Here is a 23,266-nt window from a genome sequence, read left to right as displayed (position 1 = left end):
TTGGAGGAAGCCAGTTGGCTCCTGGCGGTGCCTCTTGCAGCGTTTCTCCAATTCGGGTCTCCTGTTGTCGGACTACAACTCCCATCATCCCTGGCCACTGGATGATGGGCCTTGTAGTCCAACAACAGCTGGAGGCCCGAGATGGAGAGATGTGGCAACGTTTGAGTGGGGTTTTGAGCTGGCCTGCTGGGCACAAATAGGGCAGCCTCTGCAAGACCACTTTTGCTGGGTGGGTGGTGTTAAATGTGGCCCAACCAAGTGATATTTCAAGAAGTCGCTCGATTGTGCAGAGGAAGGGATAGTGGGAGACGGCAGGGCAGCCAGGAAGCAAAAAGTAGGTGCAGGCATATCTCTATTTATGTGTGGACCCCCCCACCCAGTTCTTGGTTTAGCTGCCTCTCAGAGCACCACACCCAAGCCCTGAAACTATATCACTGCATTCAGGATGCAAAGAACTCCTTTTCCGTGGACATGACTTTAATGCAGGGCTTTTGCGGGTATCGCACAACATTGGCAAGGAGTCTGGTATCTGGTTCGGGGCTTGGAAAATGTTAGCTTTCTTCGGAAAGAAAGAAAGGCAGAGCAAGTTGCTGGACCTCATGCTTTTGAAGCAAAACACAGAGAAAGCCTCCAAAATTAATGAGTGGCTCGGCACCAGGTTTTAACTCAGTTGGCGGTTGAGTTTAAAGCATTGCACAACTGCCTCTCTCCCCTCTCCACATATTTCCCTAGGCAATGCATGTGTGGGGAGTCTGGCATGTATGCTGGCCTAGCTTAATGAGCTATGATGGAGACTCAAGGAGACGTCGTTTAGTGGAGTTGAATAAGCTGTAAAATACCTTGGTATATGCACAATAGCTGGATTGGTGCAATAGCTCTGCTGATTTGCAAGGCCCATATCTGCAGCTGCAAAGGTGTCTTGCAGACATACAACCATGTGTGTGTGTGTGTGTGACATTCCAGACCCCTCACATATAATAGTTGAAACTTGCCTTTCCAAATTAACTCTCTCTGTCTCGTTTTCTCGGCATGATGAGGCCTGCAGATAAAATGACAAGAGAGCAGGAGGCGCAGGACCAGAGGGGAGAAAGCTGTCTTCTCTCTTTCGCTCGCTCTTGATTCCCGACAGGCGTGTTCACTCGAGCAGGTTTCTGACGAGTGGCTGCGGGGTCTTTTTGCATTTGTCTCCAGTATGCACAGAATCACAGCAGTTGGAAGGGGACCTGAGGGTCATCTAGTTCAACCCTCTGCAACGCAAGAATCTTTTGTCCAGCGTGGGACTTGAACCCGCGACCCTCAGGTTAAGAGTCTACCCCAGACAGATTATGCTGTGGTGTTGACCCTCGCACCAAGAGGCAAAAGTATACAAGGGGTGGCAAGAATATTGGGGGATTCTTGGGCCACGTTGGTTAGGCCACCTTACATTTAAAGCACTATTGTACAACTTTAAACAGCCCCAAAGAATTCTGGGAGATGTAGTTTGTTAAGGGTGCTGAGAGTCGTTTGGAGACCCCTATTCCTCCCACAGAGCTGCGATTCCCAGAGTGGCTTAGCAGTCAGTCCCTCTTGCCAGGGAAATCTGGGAACTGTAGGTCTGGGAGGGAAAGAGGGAGTCTCCTAGTAATTCTCAGCATCCTTAACTAATTACAATTCCTGGGATGCATTAGGGAGAGAAATTATTTCTCAAGAGGTATAAATAGTGCTTTAAATGTAGGGGGTTGTATTCTGTTAGATTTTACTCAGAGAATAATTGGCCTAATTTAGTTGTCTTCATTACTTCCAGTGGGTCTCCTCTGAGTAGCCCACAGTGTGGATGTGGTCTTAGTGTAGAAACAACCAGGACATTCTGCAGGTCATTCAAGATGCATCCCAGGTGCCTAGAAGTTCTCACCAGGGACCCTACAGTGATCCTAAGCTGCTGCTCGCATGAGATCTAGGAACTTCTTGCAATGGTAAAGCTACATCTTTCAGGACGACCCTTTTAGCACCAGGTACCAGTCTCCGTGCACGCATGGGTGGGGAATTCCCTCACAGGTGAGACCCTCCTCGTGTTTCTTTCCTGACGTGTGCCCAGAAGGTACAGGCTTCATGTAACTTCGAAGGCCTAGCAGGTGGCTGGGCCCCCTCTCTCAGAGCCGCTCAGCTGAGAGGGTGACACACCTTGTCGTGTCTTTTGAAAAATGGAGGGAGAATGTACATGCCCCAAGAAGTGGTCCCCTTTCACAGGTTCCTGAATTTCATCATTAGTGTTGCTGTGGAACTGGGGAAATAATAATAATAATAATAATAATAATAATAATAATAATAATAATAATAATTTATTTATTTATACCTCGCTCATGTGGCTGGGTTTCCCAAGAGAATTAATGGTAATAATAAAAAAGCGATAAAACATCAGACATTAAAAGCTTTCCTAAACAGGGCTGCCTTCAGATGTCTTCTAAAAGTCAGATTGTTGTTTATTTCCTTGACATCTGATGGGAGGGCGTTTTACAGGGCAGGTGCCACCACCGAGAAGGCCCTGTGCCTGGTTCCCTGTAACCTCACTTCTCGCAGTAAGGGAACCGCCAGAAGGCCCTCGGCGCTGGACCTCAGTGTCTGGGCTGAACGATGGGGGTGGAGACGCTCCTTCAGGTATACTGGGCCGAACGCCATTTAGGGCTTTAAAGGTCAGCACCAACACTTTGAATTGCGCTCAGAAATGTACTGGGAGCCCAAAGGAAACTGGGCAGCTTGTAGAGCAGGCCAGGCCAACTTCTCAGACCAAGTGGGCCACAAGAATCCTTGGAACAATGCCTGGCTCAACGTCACCCAGTGAGAGCTTCATGACCGAGCAGAGATTTGAACCCTGGTCTCCCAGGGTCCAACACTCTAACCACTGCTCTGTGCTGGTTTAGCCTTACGTGCAAACCAGCTTGGCGTGACTCCACTCCCGTCGTGAGCTTCTCCTGCCCTGCTAGCAGCTGCCAGTGATTGCACAAGTGTAACATCTGAATGAAGTCCCAGAATGCAAAGAAGCATGGATTTTTTTTGTGGTGTCATTAGCAAAATATCCAACAGGAGATGAATGGGGCTGCTGTGCAAGGCCTCTCTGGTTACCCTCCAGCCATCTTGGTGTCTGAAACTCTCCTAAGAGGCGTGCAACCCTTAAGAACAGCTGGATCCAGCCGGCATCTGGCTTCCAGAAATGTCTGGGGAAACTCTTCACCAGGGTGTGGATGCTGCAGCCTTATTGCTGCTGGTCCCTTAGTGTCTGCTATTGGGATGTGCCATGTTCCCTCTGGCCATGGAGGTCCTCCTGAGCTGTCGCGGTTAATAGCTGTCAATCAGCTCTCTCCTCCGCAAAGGCGTCTTCTGTATCCAGGTGGGCTGGCGCAGGACGGTTTTCCGAGCCCTGCCTGCGGCCACCTGCAACAGCAAATTAACATTGCCCTGCAACCCCCCCTTCCCCTTCTGCTTGGCTCCTGGCTGCTTCTCTGCTTTCCCCACTTTGCTTGTTGCTTATTAACATTCTTCTCCCACCTGTGAGTTGGTTCTGTTGCCGTTTGTGGAGCTGAGCAAACTTGTTCCAAGCATCTGGTGTCTGTTTTTGCACCTGGATTTTCCTCCTCCTCTATTCGTGCCTGATCTCCGTTTGCGCATGGGAGCCCACTCCCCACTTACCACTCCCACCCCTGTCACAAACACATACTGCACACGCCAGGGTCCCAAGGAACAGACCAAGCGCTTTAAAAACAGCCAGCAAAATCCCAACTCGCATACTGCCTCCTGCCTTAGTCCCTCTGGGTCTTGGATTTCTTGCGCCAATTCTAATGTTCTCTGAGGGGCTGCAGGGTTATTCTAGCAACAGCCCAGAGCAAACAGTCCTTAGAGCTAGTTACAGGTAGGTAGCCGTGTTGCTCTGCCATGTTGTTGTTGTTTAGTCGTTTAGTCGTGTCCGACTCTTTGTGACCCCCTGGACCAGAGCACGCCAGGCTCTTCTGTCTTGCACTGCCTCCTGCAGTTTGGTCAAACTCATGCTGGTAGCTTCGAGAACACTGTCCAACCATCTCATCCTCTGTCATCCCCTTCTCCTTGTGTCCTCCTTCTTTCCCAACATCAGGGTCTTTTCCAGGGAATCTTCTCTTCTCATGAGGTGGCCAAAGTATTGGAGCCTCAGCTTCGGGCTCTGTCCTTCCAGTGAGCACTCAGGGCTGATTTCCTTAAGAATGGATAGGTTTGATCTTCTTGCAGTCCATGGGACTCTCAAGAGTCTCCTCCAGCACCATAATTCAAAAGCATCAATTCCATAGTTGAAACAAATTAAATTAAATTAAGTTTAAAAATTCGTTCCAGTAGCACCTTAGAGACCAACTAAGTTAGTTATTGGTATGAGCTTTTGTGTACATGCATGTATCTGAAGAAGTGTGCATGCACACGAAAGCTCATACCGATAACTAACTTAGTTGGTCTCTAAGGTGCTACTGGAAGGAATTCTTTTTTATTTCATTTTATTTTATTAGTCCTTAGAGCAGCAATTTTCATACTCCTTTCTCCCCACCACCCCAGGCTTCCTTGGAAGCATATCAGGGATTCAAAACCAAGGAGATCATTAACAGTACGCAAGTTCGTCTGCCAGATCCACCTTCCCCTGGTTTGTTCTTTCTCACGGGGAGATTCAGTTGCTAAACAGAGTGCGAGAGGCATTGTCTGTGACCAGAAAATGCAGTGGTTGGAATTAGCCAGGAGCCAGGCGCATTTTGCTCCTAGGTATCGGCCACTTGCAGCCAAGTGAGGATGCCTGGACACCAGGATGGTCCCTGACATCTTCACCATCTGGAGGTGCATGCCTGGGGATCATTGGATCTGAACTGTTTTCACACACTAATAGTCCATCCTGTAGAATTCTATTTTTTATATTTTAACCTCATAATCAGAACCAAATTTCAGGAACCAAATTGCTTTTTCTGTGCAGCCTGAGCAGGAGCAGTGAATGACATTATGGTTAATTGTTGTCTCTTGCTTTCCCTTACTCCACCCCAGTGCCCTGCTCACAGTTGGGAAGAATATTCCTATGTTATGAGTAGTCTGTGTCACCATTAAGAAAAATAAGTAGAAATCGGCCAGTATATATTTGGAGTGTCCCTGGATCAAGTGATTTTCCTTCTTTAAGTTCTGAAAGTTCTTAACCTAGCTCAAGGTTGTCATCTGAACAGATGTTTAACTGAGAATCAATCACTGTCAGTCCATCATTTGAAAAATAAAACTTTAAGCTGTCTTGCACCAAAAAAGAAAAGAAAAGCAACAAGACATTCTGTTTTGGCGACCGCAACCTTGGTTTAAGGAGCCATTTGGCACCTATCTTATATATCTGAATTACTAACACTGAGTATAAGCCCCACCTGGACTTTTTCTGGCTTCAGAGAGAGGCTAACCTGCAGCAGCTCCAGGTGTTGTTTGTTGGGACTCTCACTCCTGCCAGGCCATCAAACATGGCCAAAGATCAGGATTGATGGGACGCGGGTGGCGCTGTGGTCTAAACCACTGAGCCTTGGGCTTGCCGATCAGAAGGCCGGCGGTTCGAATCCCCACGACAGGGTGAGCTCCCGTTATTCGGTCCCTGCTCCTGCCAACCTAGCAGTTTGAAAGCACCTCAGAGTGCAAGTAGATAAATAGGGACCGCTCCGGCGAGAAGGTAAACGGCGTTTCCGTTCGTTGCTCTGGTTTCGCCAAAAGTGGCTTAGTCATGCTGGCCACATGACCCGGAAGCTGTACGCCGGCTCCCTTGGCCAGTAAAGCGAGATGAGCGCCCCAACCCCAGAGTCAGTCATGACTGGACCTAATGGTCAAGGGTCCCTTTACATTTACCTTTACAGCCCAGCATCGACTTGGGGGTTCACTTTTTTAGGGCTTCCTCTCCATCCATTTTCAAACCTTTCTCTATACCATCAAGAGGGCTAGAAGTGTGTTTTTAAAACGCAGTATTTGGCTGAGAAACACACACACACACCCCCGTAGCATGTTCACTGGCAGAGCTGAGATTCAGTGGCTGGCTACAATTAAATTTTCACAATCCTCTTTTTTTAAAAGGAATGGATCAGGAATTCCGCACTACAAAACAGCATGGTTTAGTCCAGCTGAAACACAGATTAGTGGCACATTTGCAAGCTGGTATAAACGTCTGTACTTAAGCCAGCTTCAGATGGGTTTGGAATTGCTGTAGTTGTTGCAGAGGAATTGGGAATTATAATGTTAGGGTGGTGCCCCCTTACCCACCTTAAAGAATTATGACTCCTAGGTGGTCTTGAGAGCAAAGGGTGGCTCCTAAACTGGTTTGGAACCGGTTTAAATTTGTAGTGTAAATGTGTCCTAGGATGAGAGAAAATGTATATTGAATAGGTGCCACTTGGAGGATATGTGACCAGCAGATTACCCATCCTGGTTTATGCCAACCTTGCCAATTTACAAGAGCCTTCAAGTGGCATGGGATTCATCTCTGGAAAGGCGTGTCTCACAGTCCATTGGTGTCCGCACTCCCCCTGCTGGTAGCATAGATTCATAGGATTGTAGAGCCGGAAGGGAGCTTGAGGGTCATCTAGTCCAACCCCACCCCACCCCCAAAATGAAGGAATCTCAACTCAAGCATCCGTGACAGATGGACATCCAACCTCAAGGAACGAGAGTCCACAACCTCCCAAGGGAGACCATTCCACTGTCAAGCAGCTCTTACTGTCAGAAAGTTCTTCCTGGTGTTTAGTCACAATCTCCTTTCTTGGAACTTGAATCCATTGGTTCAGATCCTACCCTCCAGAGCAGGAGAAAGCAAGCTTGCTCCTTATTCCATGGGATAGCCCTTTAGATATTTGAAGATGGCTATCATATCTCCTCTCAGTCTCCTCTTTTCCAGGCTAAACAGACCCAGCTCCTTCAACCATTCCTCATAAAGCTTGGTTTCCAGACCCTTGATCATCTTGGGTCGCCCTCCTCTGCACATGTTCCAGCTTGACAACATCCTTCTTAAATTGTGGCGCCCAGAACTGGACACAGAATTCCAGGTGTGGTCTGACCAAGGCATAATAGAGCAGTATTATGACTTCCACAACTTTTTTTGCCAACTCATTTTGTTGTGCAATGGAAATGGAAACTGAACTGTTCTGTCTACATTTTACTTCCCAATAGGTGCATGTTGTGTTTCTGGATGAGGTTTTTGGTTTCATAGGGAAGGCTAAGACTGCACAGCAACACGTTTTCAGAATCTCTTATCTTTTTGTCCCCAAAGCTGCGGGTGGAGGGGACGCAGTCCTCCCAGCTTGGCAGTGTTTGATTACAACCGCTTTTGTCTCTAAAATGGTAGCTGTCTTTCCAGATAAAGACCACTCCTCACTTAGCGACTGAGCCCTTGCCTTCGACATACTCTGGTCTAAGTTGCAGGTTCTAGTGCTGCCGAGAGATGCTTGAAAGGGTTTTGGCACAGCTTGCTAAAATCTCAAAAGCCAGGAATGCCCAATCAGATTTGGCATTCTGGAAGTTGGGCTTCCATGTGCCTCGGTCCCTTTCTGCAACCAGAAGAACCAGAGCAAGTTATGTAAATTTGCTCAAAGGTTGCAGAATAAATTCAGCTTGCAAAACGTAGCAGCAGCCCTTGTCTCAGAATTGGCATGGAGTTGCATGCAACCGCGACTGTTTCTCATTTTTCTCCTTGAGAGACTAAAACCCAGCATAATGGATGTATGCTGGTCACCTCTTGACCGTCTTTTAGATCAACGAGCTTTAAACATTTCCTGGTGGATTTCCACCATCTTCCTATTATCCCTACACACAGGTACACAGATGTGCTCCTTCTCTCGGTACATCCCTTTTGTCCCCTCTGGCTGTTCCTGACTCCTCACCTCACTTCCTGCGGAATAATAAAAAAACCAACCCAATGAAACCGCTTTCAATCAAAAGCAAATCACTCTTATCAACTGCCCATTGACTCCCTGCCACATGGAAACCCTTCTAACCCTGGAGCGTGGCCGTCTGCCACAAACTAACATGCATGGGGCTCCCTTCTCTTTTCCTCCCTACCTTTTTAACCCCCCTCCCCCAACGAGAGCATGGCATCCCATGCCCCAAAGTCTTTAAATAACTCCTCTTTTTGTTTTACGTTCCTCAGCAGACCCGTTGGCCAGACCAGGCGTTCAGCAGCGGCAGATGCAGGTTTTAGGGATCCTGCTGCTCCCCTCCTTACAAGGAGGGTTACGAAGGCGTGGCTTTTGCAGGGGAGAAGCGGTGATGGGAGGAGCTCTCATGCACTCCCTGCCCAGCCGGTTCCAGACTTGCCTTGAAGTTGCCCTCGAAAAGCAGCTGGAGAGCAGCAGACTGCTGTGAAATAGCTGCACAAAACAACAGCAAACTTCTGGTTATGTGAAACATATTCAATAAACACACAAGACATAACATGCTGTACGTTTGAAAAAATAATATATACTATTCATTGTACTGAATTGTACGTTTCAAAAGAAGTAGCTCATAAAGTTCAACGAAAAAAGTAGCAGACCCAGTGGATCAGTTCTGAGGATATTTTTGAACCGTTTAACCACTGGGTCAATATATAGTATATATTATTTTTTCAAACGTACAGCCGATTACATCTTGAGAAATAGATGCGGGCAAAGCAGGAGACAGACCACCCCTTCTCACCGGCTAATTCTCCACTGCAAACCAGTCTCTCTCCCCCGGCCACTTTTGAAGCCGGGTGTCGTCTGAACGCCTTCGCTGTGCCCTTTGCCTGCATGTTCTTTTTTGGCAAGCTCTCGCAGGGGCTGCCTGGGCAAACACAGATTCCGCTGGGGAACAGGGATTCCTTCTCCTGCACCTCTCCCCGAAACTACTCACCCGGCCCCTTTCCTTAATGATCAGAATAACCACTCACAGCGGGGATGTGATTTTTGGGGGTTTGCAATGATTATAATTTCATTTTGCTGATGATTTGTATTTTTTTGTTTTGTTTCTTTCTTTTTTTTAGAAATCTTGGAATGATTTTAATTTTTATTTGTGGGTTGGGGAGGAGGAAATATAATTTTGTCTGTTCATTCATTTTCCAGCTTTCTTTTCTTCCAGGTCTTGTTGCTCTCCACCTTCTGCTGTGTGACGTGTCCGCCCTTTTTACTCCGCCTGCTTCGCTACCATCTCATCTCCAAAAAAAAATAATAATTTAAAAATTCGAGCTGTAGACAACCTGATGGTGCAACCCCCCTTTCCATAAGAAATCAGCCTGCTTTGTTTCCTTGGGTTTTTTTGTTCCGTTTCCTTTTTCGTAAAGAAAATGAGCCCCTTTGCCATTTGACGGAGACAAATGTCAATTTGATGACCCTTCGCTTTTCATCCCTTTTTGCAAAACTGAGATGGAGGGAGTGGGGGAAAGTGGGGGTTCCTTTCTTTTTTAACGAAAAGGCTGCTGTCAGTTGAAAAAAAACATATTGCAGAGTGTTAAAATATGTGCAGCACGGCTTATGAAGAAAGGTGTTTTGCGGGGTCTTTGCCTTCCCTGGGAGTATCCGGCAGGCCTCTTCTTCAGGCCTCTTGGTGTTGGGAAAGCTTTGGGTGGCTCTCTGTCCCTGCATGTGGCATGGCCTGGTCTTGACTGTGGAGGCTAACCTGGAGGGGGTTCCTTGGTGGGGAAGCTCCTGCCTCAAATGTTGGGACTCTGGATTTTGTGATCATCTGGTCCCTTCCAGCCCAATGTTCCTCCCTTATTAGCAGTTAGTCTTTTTTATTTTGTTTTATATTCTTTATTGGGGGAGGAAGTACAAAATTACAAGTGCACAGCATAAGATAAGACACACACACAAAAAGAAGGTACAAGAAATAGTACCCATGTAGAAAACAAAACAGGACAACGACGAGATATTGTGCACATTACAAAAAAGGGGTATTGTTATTGTAGTTAACCCTGAATTACTAGCACGGCTGGGATCCGTTCGTGTGGGAGGCAGCCATTTCCCACAGCAAGAGACCGGAAGTCCCTCTTATTGTAGTTAACCAGACCTTAATCTCATACGGTATTTACTCTTATAAAACAGACTTCTGGAAGTTAGTCTTATAAAAGATCCATCAGATCCAAGCCTCCTTCAACTGACACAGCTACAGTGGTACCTTGGTTGTCAAACTTAATCCGTTCCGGGAGTCTGCTCAACTCCCGGAACCGTTCGAAAACAAGGCACAGCTTCTGATTGGCTGCAGGAGCTACCTGCACTCAACCAGAAGCCACGTCGGGTGTTTGGCTTCCGGAAAACATTCGCAAACTGGAACACTTACTTCCGGGTTTGCGGCATTCGGGAGCCAATTTGTTCGGGAGCCAAGCTGTTTGAGTACCAAGGTACCACTGTACAGTGGGACATAAGATTCCAGTCTCCAGAGAAAACGCTACTTTTCATTTTGAGAGTAACGTCAGGCATTTCTTCATGTCGTCTAGCTAGATGATAATGCTTTCAAAGTGATAAGTGCTTGCAAGCAAACACACAGATACATGTGTATTTATGTCTTGCAGGCGGGCTGAATCCCAATAAGTTTATTCCCGGTCATATTCCTTCTCCCCTCCCACCCCACTCCCCGGCAATAAATCCAAACAGGGCAGAGTGAGCTGTTTTGAAAGGGTTGCCATTCCAATACCTTGAGAACGCTCTCGTTGAATTGGGGTGAGAGGGATGGAGCTGCTGTGATTTACCGAGGATTGTTGCAGCTCCTGTCTTTTGGAAAAAACAGCCCTGGTTTCCCCTCTTATCTGTCTTGCAGGCGGTCCCAGGTAATTGAGAAATTTGAGGCATTAGATATCGAGAATGCTGAACACATGGAGACCAACGCCCCCTCTGGAACTGCCCTCTCCAGTGAGACCCGGCAGGGCAGGAGCGAGAAGAGGGTTTTCCCCAGGAAACGGGTAAGACCATGGGTAGGCAAACTAAGGCCCAGGGGCCGGATCCGGCCCAATCGCCTTCTAAATCCGGCCCGCAGACGGTCCAGGAATCAGCATGTTTTTCCATGAGTAGAATGTGTCCTTTTATTTTAAACGCATCTCTGGGTTATTTGGGGGGCCTGCCTGGTGTTTTTACATGAGTAGAATGTGTGCTTTTATTTTAAATGCATCTCTGGGATATTTGTGGGGCATAGGAATTCGTTCTTTTCCCCCCCCCTTCAAAATATAGTCTAGGCCCCCACAAGGTCTGAAGGACAGTGGACCAGCCCCCTGCTGAAAAAGTTTGCTGACCCCTGGGTAAGACAGTGGAACAATATTTTTCTGCATTGCCTCATCTTTTCACCAACCCGGTGTCCAGAAGCCCCACAGGGCTGTTCAGGGGGCATTTTCCACATTGCATAGTCCTGGATTGCAGGGTGATGCACTAAATGACCCTCAGGGTTGTGATCAACTTTTTTTCTTCTGTTTTATCCCTCACAACTTATATCGTTCACAGCTCTTTGCCAGGCCCATTGTTAGCAGAAAAAAATATAGTGGTACCTCGTTTTGAGTCCAGGATCCGTTCTGGACCCCCGGGCACTAGACATAAAGGATGCACAACAAAGCACTGCTCTGCACACACACACATGGAGCGGTTTGTGCTTCTGCGCATGCGCAATTTAGTGCTTCTGTGCATGTGTGAGCAGCAAACCCGGAAGTAACTCATTCCGGTACTTCCAGGTTTGCCGCGGACATTCAACAAAATGGACGCTTGCCGAGGCGGACTCAAAATGAGGTACCACTGTAATTAAATCCAGGATGATCTTTGTATATGTGGAATTTTTGCTTCTCTTGGGGAAAAGTACACCGTTCTCAGGGTTCAGATTCATTTCAACTTGCTTTTGACCCCTGCTTCGCAGGCTTTCAGCGGAAAGAGTTCTTTGGTGCTTAAGTTTGATCTTTAGAGCCAGAGCTCTGCAGATTTTCCCCCAGCCTTAACCTCCGTGTTTGTTGCAGGACTTTGCTGCCGAATCGGCAACCAGCCCCATCCTGGACGTCTCGACTTCTCCCTTGTCCCCGCACCGCAGAGCCAAATCGCTGGACAGAAGGTCGACTGAGTCCTCCATGACGGTGAGCCCCAAGGCGTTTGCAGTTTTCCGCCGTGCGTGGAAACTGGCATGGTGCCCCAAAGGAATGAATGGCGACGCTCTCCTTCGCAGGTGTCCTCTGCAGGAGAAGGGAGCGCCCAGGGAAAAGGCAGGTGCTTGACGAGGCAAAATAGGAGACCTGGCATGACATTAGCGTGCTAATTGCTCGGCTGGGAATTTGAGCCAAAAGTTGCAGCGCCCATTAAGGCTGGATAAGGATCTCAGAATTTGCAAAGCCAGGGCTTGCTCTGCAGGTATTCCTATCCACCTTCAGGCAGCTTTGTTATTTGTTCACCGCATTTATATTCCTTTCCGCCAGTTCCTCCAAAGAGCTCAGGGATGCATACATAGTGATCCTCCTGCCCATTTTATCTTCACAACAACCTTGCGAGGTAGGGTGGGCTGAGAGTGAGTCGCAGGCGCAAGGTTACCCAGCAAGCTTGGTGACTGAGTGGGGGCTTGAACCCTCTGGGCTTGAACCCCGGTCGCCCACATCCTCAGTCACTACATCACACGGGCCATCATTGCACTTGCGATGCACAGGGACCTGAATTGTGCCACTTGGTGTCTTTGGGGAAAGTGGGGCTATTGCAGGGCCTTTTCTGCAGTGGCTCCCTGCTTGTGGAATGCTCTCCCCAGGGAGATGCCTTCCTGATGTCAGTAGGCAGGAAGTTATGGCCCTCCCCGTACTGGTTTTCCTGGGTGCATGCAGTTTGTGCCATTCTTAGGAGGTGCCCAGTCCTGTTTAGAGATGGGCTGTCTTGTCTCTTGTTGAAGAAGCCAGTTCAGTGATGTAAGTGCCACTTGAATTGTGTCAGCTGAAGGTGATAAAACCCAGGGTCCCCCCCCCCACCTACGTGCCCCTCCATTCCCACCCAAACTCTCCCTCGGCTTCAGGTTCTTTTGCTCAAGCTTCAGATGGAACAACCCCTTCCCCACTGTCTCCAAATTCACAGACGAAGCATACTAGCCTTGTGAGTTTCGGTGGTAAACCTTTAACCAGCATTTGTTCTGTGTGAATACTAATCACTTCACCGTTGCAAGAAGTTACATGGTGCGCAATCGGCGAGGAAACCTCCTAGTTCTTGCTTCATCTGAACGGTTTTTCTTCAGCTGCAGTGAAACGCTTTTGAGGCGGCAGCTCACTGGCTTCTTTCTCCCTCTCTCTGCACCTCTCTCTTCCATCTCAAGGCTTCCTTGAAGACTGAGTTGACCTTATCAGAGGGGAACATTTATCAGCAGGCAAGTCTTCCCGTGCCTGTTCAGCAAGATGAAATAATGCGGCTTTCTCCACAGTGAACCACGTGCATGACTTTTCACAAAGAAACATAACACTCTTCTCTCTGTGTGTGTAGCTTGCCTGTCACATTGTCCCCCTCTTGGTTAGCCTGGGCACCGCTTCACAGGGTGGTTTTCGGAACACACTCTTATCCCTGAAGCAGGTAATTTTAAGGAATGAGGCAGGAACTCAAACAGGAAGCGGCCGTTTCCGCTACAAAGGACTGTAGTGAAGGACCGCAACCCAGTGACAGAGCATCTTTGTGTGCAAAGCATCCCAGGTTCAGTTCCCAGCATCTCCAGGCAGGGCTTTCAAGGACTCCTCTCTGAACCTCTGGAGAGCTGTTGCCGGACGGTGGAGACCATGGGTCTTCAAACACTGGATTGGCACCCACTGGTGGGTCGCAGCAAAGTCATTGCTGCCGTGTTGGATTCCAGCCAAGGCTGGCCAGACCAAAGAAGCACTGCAAACGGTGCCTGGGCTGGGACACGTTATCCGACGAGGCCCTCTGTTTCTCTGTTTCCATGAGTGCTGCAATACGCCAGGAGAAAAGCGTGAGCCGTTTTTTAAAATAAGATGTGTATTTCTGGCCAGCCACATGCCCCACCTCCCTATATCTATGCCTCCATTGTGGGTCCTCCACTGTGCTTTTTCCCCCCTTAAAAAGGTGTTTAGGGGTATTCTTATTTTCCTGCTCATATTGAAATACTGCCCCTCAATGAAGCCAAACTTAGATTCACAAAATGGTTAGGGGTATGCGTCCCCCTGCGTCCCCCCCAGAAAAAAAGCACTGGTCCTCCATATTGAGCACATGTCAACCTTCTGGTCCATTTCCAGACTCCTCCCCAGAGTGCAAAATCGCTGGTTTTCAAAAGCTGCTCAGCCTTTCACCTGAGATCAAGTGTAAAAATAAATAAATCCCACTGCTTTTCAATTGGTGACAATGCTAAGGTATTAAGTAGAAATTGTTAAGTAGAAATCCAAAGTGAAAATGCCACAACGGTTGCCATGTTGTCGGTTGCAAGTCAGAGGTGTGGACCAGTGTGGGAAACCACAGGTGCAGACTGTATTGAGCCAGGTGAACTAACAGTTTGGCTCTGTCTTTAACACTTTATGGCTGTAATGGCTTCAGGGGTTGCTTGTGCGTAAACAGCCGCCGCTCTGGGCTAGGTTGGCTGGTTAAACCATTTCTCGCTGGACAGCCATCCACTCCGTGGCTGTTCAGTCGCTGGCAGAATCCATCAGTGGGCGTTTCTTAAACCTTTTCCAACATAAAAGTTGTTTGACGCCCAGTCTCCTCCTACTCTCCCTGCGCGGAAGTCTTCTGCGCAGGGAGGGCGTGGGTAGCGGAGGACCTGTGCTCTCCCCGCTGGTGTCCAGTGAAGAGTCCCGGAGCCTGCTCTCCGCTTCCCCCATTGGCCCCCCTCTATCCCTGGTGTTGCGCTGATTTTCTTCCCCAACAGGAGACCTGCCTCTCTCCCTGCTTGGCCCCTCTCCAGCATCGCTGTGGGGCCTCGCCTCCTCCTCTAGTTCCGATGGCAGTTCCCTGACAATGGCATTATGTCTTTATGACATTCCTGGAATGTGCACAGTTCAAAGGACTTGGATGATGTCCTGTTGGAACGTACGCTTAATGTATTCACCAGCAGTTCAGTATGGACCACTCCTTCCTGGGGCAGCTGTCACTCGCTATGTCTTTTGCAGCACCCCAAAAATAATGGAAGGGATGCAGACTATGTGTGTGTGCGTGTGTAGCTTTGTCACTCTACCAGTGTGACGGGCACATCAGCACTTTTTCCTCTCATGCCATTGTCACTTAGATAAATTGCCCCCACCTCACTGAACAACCAACCCTTTACCCAAAGGTTTTTTTCCCTTACCTCTTAAAATTCTAGGCCAGAGTATCCTATGGGGGACCTTTGTGAGGGGCTAACTAGTAAGTTGGAGTCTCAGACAGGTTTTCTTTAAATAAACAAGAAAGATTTATTCAAGGCACGACAGCATATAACACAATTGGATTAAACTTAGGTTACTTCAAGAATGCAGTGCGATTTCACTTTAATTCGTCCTCAGTTGTTTTTGCGTCATAGGTTTAGTTCCTTTATACGGTGATTCTTTCAGTTATCCACCCCTTTTAACAATCCTGCTCCTGAGGTACTTTAAGTAATAGACCAAAGGGTTCTCCACACACACACACACACACACACACACACCCTTCACTGGGTTTAGGAGTTTCTTCTTTTCCTTGGAAGAATCTCTCCCCTCCAGACTAGATTTGTTTGTTTTTTTTATAAATATTTATTCAAGTTTTCAATTTTATACAGACAAAAAAGAAAAAGAAAAAAAAATATTAAAAACAAATCAGTTTCAATATCAATTTTCAATAACATGTTTCTTTGACTTCCTCATACCTCCCCTTCTTGTTTTCTAGTTCAAATTGATTATCCAGCAAATCCTAATCTCTTAACATTCCTTTTAACTAACACCTTATTTTCCAATCAACTTTTTAAATTTTATAACTTAAACAATATTTATCCCAGTTCTTTTTATCATAACAGCTAGAGACCACATAAATTCAATCCAGCATCTTTCAAAGTTCATTAATTTTGCAATATTTCTGTAAATAGTCCTTAAATTTCTTCCAATCTTCTTCTGCCGACTCTTCTCCCTGGTCGACCTCCAGACTAGATTTGAGTCCCAAGGAGGTTGTTCCTTTCCAGCTCCTACTTTTCCTGGCTCAACCTCTGCCTCCCAGTGAAATTATGGTCTGTGCCTCCTACAGGACACCACACTCTGTCCTTCACAATCCGCTCAGAGCAGAAGTTGTTTTCCCCCAAAACCAACTCTTTCTCCCATTCACTCTTTCTACCTCAGCCTGTCTCCTAACCTGTCTCCCTACCTATCTCCTAACCTCCAACCTCAATCCCAACCCTCTCAACTAACTGTCTCTCCTCAAATCCTCTCCTTTTAAACTCTCCCTCCTGGAACCACAGCCAATCAGAGGCTTCTGTTCATTAACCATTTGCTGGCAGGGAAAGAAAGAAAAAAGAAACACTGGTTGATTCAACCTGTCCAGCAAAACCAACTTTTTTCCGTCACAACTAGCTTCTGAGGACAAGTTCCTCTCCGTGGGGCAGCCCCTGGGCCTCACCTTGTCCAGAAATGGTGGGAGGTTGCGGGTGGCTTGACACACAAACATGCATGTCACTTGTGTTTCGCTTGGCCACCTGGCACGATGTGTGAATGCGCTCCACTGACAAGCACTGTGACTCACATCCCTTAATGTTGCTCCCACCAGGTGACCCAGAGTTGTCTCCTTCAGTCCAGGTGTATCTGGTTTCTGACCCCCAGTAAGGCAGACTTGGGCAAGCGGGGAATCTAAAACTGCTGGATGTGGCAGGTTGTCCTTCCTTGTCCCTCTTCATCTCTTTCTCCTCCTGAATACACTTCCCAAGTGTGCAAGGGAGGCCATTTTGAAGCCTGGGACCCCATCCTCACCATGGGGCTGATCTTCTGTATGGAAGAGCCAGCAAGATTGTCCTGTGGCCTAAAACTCATTTCAAAAACGGCACCGGCAGCAAGGGCTTGTTGACGGCCTAAATCCTTTGAAATCCAGAGGCTGCTTTCTTAACATCCGGAGTGGGTTTATCCCAGCGGGTCATGTTACTACTGGCAGTACCTCGCTTTCTATTTCCGAGACGCTATCAGCTTCTCCCTGATTGCATGGCATTCTGAAAACGGCATTCAGGGATCATTGCTCTGGCTGTGTGTGATTTAAGGTTTCCTTAAGGGAGTCTTCAGCTCAAAGGAGGAAGCAGCTCCCCCATTCTCTCTCTCTCTCTCTCTCACCGCTCCCCCTGCAGCTGTGTTGAGTGGCTGCGGGGGGACGGCTTTCTCCTAAATCTGCCCCCCAAATCTGCAATTTGCTCCACTGGCTAGATCCCGCAGCGAGTTTCAGAAACCTGAACTCCTGGCGCAGATGGTTTCTCGGCACCAGGTTGGGGCCTCCTTATGAAAGGATGGTAGGAGGGATATTGCTGATCTGCAAAAGGTGCCAAAAAGAGCAATTGAAGCAATCAATGGCCGGGGCACCTTCACTATCTGGAAAGAGTAAAACGGGGCATTCCTTTGTGGGAGGAAAGAGTGGTTAATGTGAATGCATGGATTATTCCTGGGTGAAGAGATACCCACTCCCTCTTTCCCCTAATGCATAACTTGGGGCAGTTTATGAAAAACGATTAGGCTGCAGATCCGGTCAAAAGAGGGGACAATCTTCACATATGACATGCTTTGTACAGAATTTGCAACCTTCACCAGCTTAGATGGCTCTGAAAGGGGTTTAGCTAAATTCATGGGAAAGAAGGAGAGGTTGTGGACTCTCCTTCCTTGGAGGTTTTTAAGTAGGTGTTAGGTGGCCATCTGTCAGGGATGCTTTAGCAGAGATTCCTGCATCGCAGGGGGGTTGGGCTAGATGACCCTCAAGGGTCCCTTCCAACTCATTGATTCTACGAGATAATATTTCAGGCAGCTAAGTGGACACTTGCTAGGGACAAGCTGTCGCTTTCATGCATCACCTCTTGGGCTTCTTGAGAAACTAGGTGCTGGGCTAAATGAGAGTCAGTGGTAGTGTGGTTTAAAGTGCTAGGCCAGAACCTGGCAAATGAGGATTCAAATCTCTACCCCGCCATGAAGCTCTTGATGGGTGACCGGTCCCTGCTTCTCAGCAGGATTGGTGGGTTAAACAAGGGGGAGGAGAGGAACCATGCATGCTGCCTTTAGCTCCTTGGAGAGAAAGGTGGGATACAAATGCAATAAATGATATAAATATAAAACAGGTGGGCCTCTGGTCTGATCCCACAGGGCTCTTTTTAAGACAGCGTTTCTCCAAGCTGTGGCATTTGTGATGGAGCCATTGGAAGAGGAAACAAGGGTTGGCTAGATGGTTTTGCACTTACCGGCGGCAAGTTTCCTGTGCAGTCGCTTCATTCATTTAGCCTGTTCTCCCTCCTTTAGTGACGCGGGTGGCGCTGTGGGTTAAACCACAGATCCTAGGGCTTGCCGATCAGAAGGTCGGCGGTTCGAATCCCTGCGACGGGGTGAGCTCCCGTTGCTCGGTCCCAGCTCCTGCCCACCTAGCAGTTTGAAAGCACGTCAAAGTGCAAGTAGATAAATAGGTACCGCTCCAGCGGGAAGGTAAACGGCGTTTCTGTGCGCTGCTCTGGTTCGCCAGAAGCGGCTTAGTCATGCTGGCCACATGACCCAGAAGCTGTACGCCGGCTCCCTCGGCCAATAAAGCGAGATGAGCGCCGCAACCCCAGAGTCGGCCATGATTGGACCTAATGGTCAGGGGTCCCTTTACCTTACTCACACCTTTCTCCCTGAAAGTTGTCTGCGGGCGGCTTGCAACGTAAAATCTGACGAAAACCGCAGTCCTTAAAAAGCACCGACCTCCTTCCAAAGGCCACCATAAATAAAATAAATGGACACTCCTCTTGAATGGCAGGAAGAGGGATTGCCTGATCTCCCCCCATCCCCGACAGGAGGGGATTCCAGAGATGGGGGGCGACCACCTCTAAGGAGAATATGGAGAATGGTACATGTGGAGAACGGCAGAACCTCCCGGGACTGTTCTCGGCAGTGCAAAGTAGCATCTCCCTGGGTGCAGATAAGAACATTGGTCCATCATCCTGTTCTCACAGTGGCCAACCAGATGCCTGTGGGCAAACCCACAAGCAGGACCCCTACCCAAGTGCACTCTCCCCTTCTATGGTTTCTGGTATTCAGGAGGATTGCTGTCCCTGGCTGTGGAGGCAGAGCATAGCCATTGTGGCTCATAGCCACTGATAATAACCCTCTCCTCTGCGGATTTGCCTCGTCCTCTTTTAAAGCCATCTAGCTTGGTTGCCCATCAGCGCGTTCCTGGGGCAGTGAGTTCCACAGTTTAGCACCGTGCTGCTGTCCACCCTCCCCCCCATCCTGAATAAATTTATTTATTTATTTATACATACATACATACATACATACAAACATACGTACGTACGTACATACATACATACCCTGGGTTTCCCCAGCCACTCTCGGCAGCTTCCAACAGAACACTAAAATTCAATAACCTATTAAACATTAAAAGCTTCCCTAAACAGGGCTGCCTTCAGATGTCTTCTAAAAGTCTGGTAGTTGTTTTTCTCTTTGACATCTGGTGGGAGGGCGTTTCACAGGGCGGGTGCCACTACTGAGAAGGCCCTCTGCCTGGTTCCCTGTAACTTGGCTTCTCATAGTGAGGAAACCGCCAGAAGGCCCTCGGAGCTGGACCTCAGTGTCTAGGCAGAACGATGGAGGTGGAGACGCTCCTTCAGGTATACTGGACCGAGGCTGTTTAGGGCTTTCAAGGTCAGCACCAACACTTTGAATTGCGCTCGGAAACGTACTGGGAGCCAATGTAGGTCTTTCAAGACCGGTGTTATATGGTCTTGGCAGCCACACCCAGTCACCAGTCTCGCTGCCGCATTCTGGATTAGTTGTAGTTTCCAGGTCACCTTCAAAGGTAGCCCCACGTAGAGCGCATTGCAGTAGTCCAAGTGGGAGATAACCAGAGCATGCACCACTCTGGCGAGACAGGCTGCGGGCAGGTAGAGGAGCCGGTAGACAGCTGCCCTGGACACAGAATTGACCTGCACCTCCATGGACAGCTGTGAGTCCAAAATGACTCCCAGGCTGCGCACCTGGTCCTTCAGGGGCACAGTTACCCCCGTTGCTTCTGTTCTCTCACACCGCTGAGAGGCTAGAGGCCTCCTGCAACGCAAGGGGGCTTCTTTCGTCTCCAAAGTTGGCAGCTTTTCTTTAAGGCAGGTTGTCCCTTAGGATCTGCTTCAGGGGGAGAAGAAACGGCAACAGCAACCCTGACCGGTCAGAGCAGAAAGGCCAGTCCCTCTTCCGCCGCCCCACCTGCCAAATTTCCAGTGTATTTTGAGGCCTCGTAAATAGGAACCCTTGGGAGTAGCTTGAATCCCGTCGCACGTGACGACCACCTGCCAGCCCTGCAGAGTTTATAAATAAAAGCCGGGGAATTGTGGAGCGAGACCTTGAAGACTCTTTGAGTTGGCAGATGAGCAGGGAACTGCATGGATAAGGTAGGCAGTCTGTGTGTGTAGGCGTATATATTTATATACTGGTCTGCTGGCTGCAATGGGCAGCACTGAGCCGTTTTGCCTCCTCCAGAAAACATTCCCTGCATCAGATTTCCCTGCTGGCGGAATCCTTGCCTTGCTGGAGAGGGAGTGGCTCCTGTTTTTAAGACGCTCCCTGCTGGCCGGTACGTGCAACAGCAGCGGCTCACAGCTTCAGCCCCAGAGCAATCGATTGGTGCCTTCTCTGCTTTTATGGAGAAGGATTCTAGTTTATCTGTGCAAGGGTGGGCTGCAAAGCCATTCATTTAAGGTTTGGTGGCTGGGACACCCAGGGAGCTTCCCGGCTGAGTGAGGATTTGAACTCGGGTCCTTCAGACACCCAAGTCCACACCGTCATACTGGTGCACTCCCTCCCTCTCACTTTTGCTTTGGGTTTCCCTCTTCCATTTCATTAAGTTGTTCAAAACCCCTTGGGCCTGATCCTGTCTGCACCTTGTATGTGCAGAGTCCTCTGCGTACGGGACTTGAGCTGGTGGGAGCGCCCCAGAAATATTGACTTACCTGCTTCTCTTTGCCCCCAATACCTCAAGGACTGCCTCTTCCCATATGAATAGACCTGGACCGTGAGATCATCATCTGAGGCCCTTCTTTGTGTGCCTACTCTGCGAGAGGTCCAGAGGGCAGCAACGTGAGAACGGGGCCTTTTCTGTGGTGGCTCCCCATTTGTGGAATGCTCTCCCCAGGGAGGCTCGCCTGGCACCTTCATTGCATATCGTTAGGCAAAAACATTCCTCTTCATCCAGGTCTTTGGCTAATTAAAAAATCTATGGCCTTTTAAACTACACACATTTTTGTGTTTTTATATTGCAAACCGGCCTGTGATCCTCAGATGAAGGGTGGTAAAGAATACACACACACACACACACACACACACACACACACACACACAAAAACACAAACACAAACACACACACACACACAGCTATCCTTCTCCCACCCACTAGTGGTGTGAAAATATAGCCTTTTATTTTCCTTCCAAAACCAGCCCACCTACTAGTGGCTCAGGTGCGGTATTCCAAAATCCTAGTTTCTATTACAGTATATATAAGGAATTGTTGGTATTGTAAGCTGGACCCCTTACGGGCGTTAGAACTCCATGGGAACCAGATATGGGTCTTATTATCTCAGATAGTAAATGGAATACTATCTGTTCTTCTAAGCCATACAGGTGTGTTTCTGCATGCATCTGGGAAGGCTCACTGCAAGTTTGACACAAGTGACATCACAGAGAAACGCAGGTGCCCTGTATGAATTTCAGGATTGCACCGCTTTGCTGGCAGGGACATGGAGTGCGACATTATTTCTTTTATGGTGGGAGGGCTTGCTGGTGAAAAACGCCGTCTTGAAGACCACTGTAGCTTTCATTTCTAAATATAGGGGATGGTTTTACTCTGCAGTCTAATGAATTCACAGCACGGCTGCTGGCAGCAAGAACAATATCCGTAGCACAAAAGTGGAAGGATTTGCAGATACTTCTGTGATACATAAATGCACGGAACCTGGCGATGGCACAAAAGCTTCCTTGGATCCCAGCACACATACAATGCTGTTCCTTGCCGGGGATGGTTTTGAAAACAACATACATAGTTTTAAGTAACAGAAGTAGCTTGTTCTGCTGTGGCATCCTTGTTCAGTGCAGACTGAGTCTCCCCTCGTTTCCTTTTGGCCTTGTGGAACTGCAGACACCGTCCTTGGATGAAGATAGCGTGTTTTCCCTCTCTTGGAAGCTGAATGTGGCCCCAGTCCTGTCTGAGTTTTGCAAAGGACTCATTATCTCCTTTTCCTCTCTCTGCAGCCTGACCTGCTGAACTTCAAGAAGGGATGGCTGACCAAGCAGTATGAGGACGGACAGGTAAAATCCCGGATGAAATTCTAATTTAAGGACCTCTCCTCCAAATAAAGGGACGCGGGTGGCGCTGTGGGTTAAACCCCAGAGCCTAGGACTTGCTGATCAGAAGGTCGATGGTTTGAATCCCCGCGATGGGGTGAGCTCCCGTTACTCGGTCCCTGCTCCTGCCAACCTAGCAGTTCGAAAAGCATGTCAAAGTGCAAGTAGATAAATATGTACCGCTCTGGCGGGAAGGTAAATGGCGTTTCCGTGCGCTGCTCTGGTTCACCAGAAGCGGTTTAGTCATGCTGGCCACATGACCTGGAAGCTCCCTCGGCCAGTAAAGGAAGATGAGCGCCACAACCCCCGAGTCGGCCACGACTGGACCTAACGGTCAGGGGTCCCGTTACCTTTACCTCCAAGTAAAGAGCTGGCTTTTGTTATGATCTGGTTACAGTTTGTTGTACTTTTTTCTGATTTATATCCCACCTTTTTCCTCCAGTAAGCTCCAGTTGGCATACATGGTTCTCTTCCTCCCCATTTTAATCTCACAACAGCCCTGTGAAGTAGTTTAGGCTAAGAGACTGACTCCAAGGTCAGCCCGGGAGCTTCATGGCCGAGTGGGGATCCGAACCCTGGTCTCCCAGGTCCTCCTTGCCCATATGCTGTTCCCTGAGTATCCAGGCAGCCTTGGTTGATAAGCAGAAGCCAGAGCTGCCAGTTTCCGCTGCAAGATTCACAGGCTGCAGCTACAGCAGCAGCCTCTGAATACTGAAAAGGGCATCTTGAAATACAGTAAGGAAGAGATTGGATTAAAGCAGAATGCCTTGGAGAGAGGGTGTCCTTAATGGAAGAGCCAGCTGCTCTGGTTTCCCCAAGGCAACGTGGTTGAATGTTCCCTTCCCAGACCCA

General features: G+C 48.5%; 1 protein-coding gene across 15 annotated transcripts in view; it reads left to right on the top strand.

Annotated features, from left to right (window-relative positions):
* The window catches only part of MPRIP (myosin phosphatase Rho interacting protein), a 153,526-nt gene that overhangs the window by 95,836 nt on the left and 34,424 nt on the right, over positions 1 to 23,266 (top strand). For all 15 annotated transcript variants that reach the window (XR_014541483.1, XR_014541484.1, XR_014541485.1 and 12 more), the window contains exons 8-10: positions 10,756 to 10,897; positions 11,930 to 12,043; positions 22,322 to 22,378. Coding sequence is in view for 11 of the 15 variants with exons in the window: in XM_083585523.1 (XP_083441649.1) it covers positions 10,756 to 10,897; positions 11,930 to 12,043; positions 22,322 to 22,378 (313 nt within the window). In the remaining 4 variants the exon portion in view is untranslated. The remainder of the gene's footprint in view (positions 1 to 10,755; positions 10,898 to 11,929; positions 12,044 to 22,321; positions 22,379 to 23,266) is intronic.

The sequence above is a fragment of the Podarcis filfolensis genome, assembly GCF_964270895.1.
Source record: "Podarcis filfolensis genome assembly, chromosome: 14".
Taxonomy (NCBI): Eukaryota; Metazoa; Chordata; class Lepidosauria; order Squamata; family Lacertidae; genus Podarcis; species Podarcis filfolensis.
This window is presented reverse-complemented; position numbering and strand designations above follow the sequence as displayed.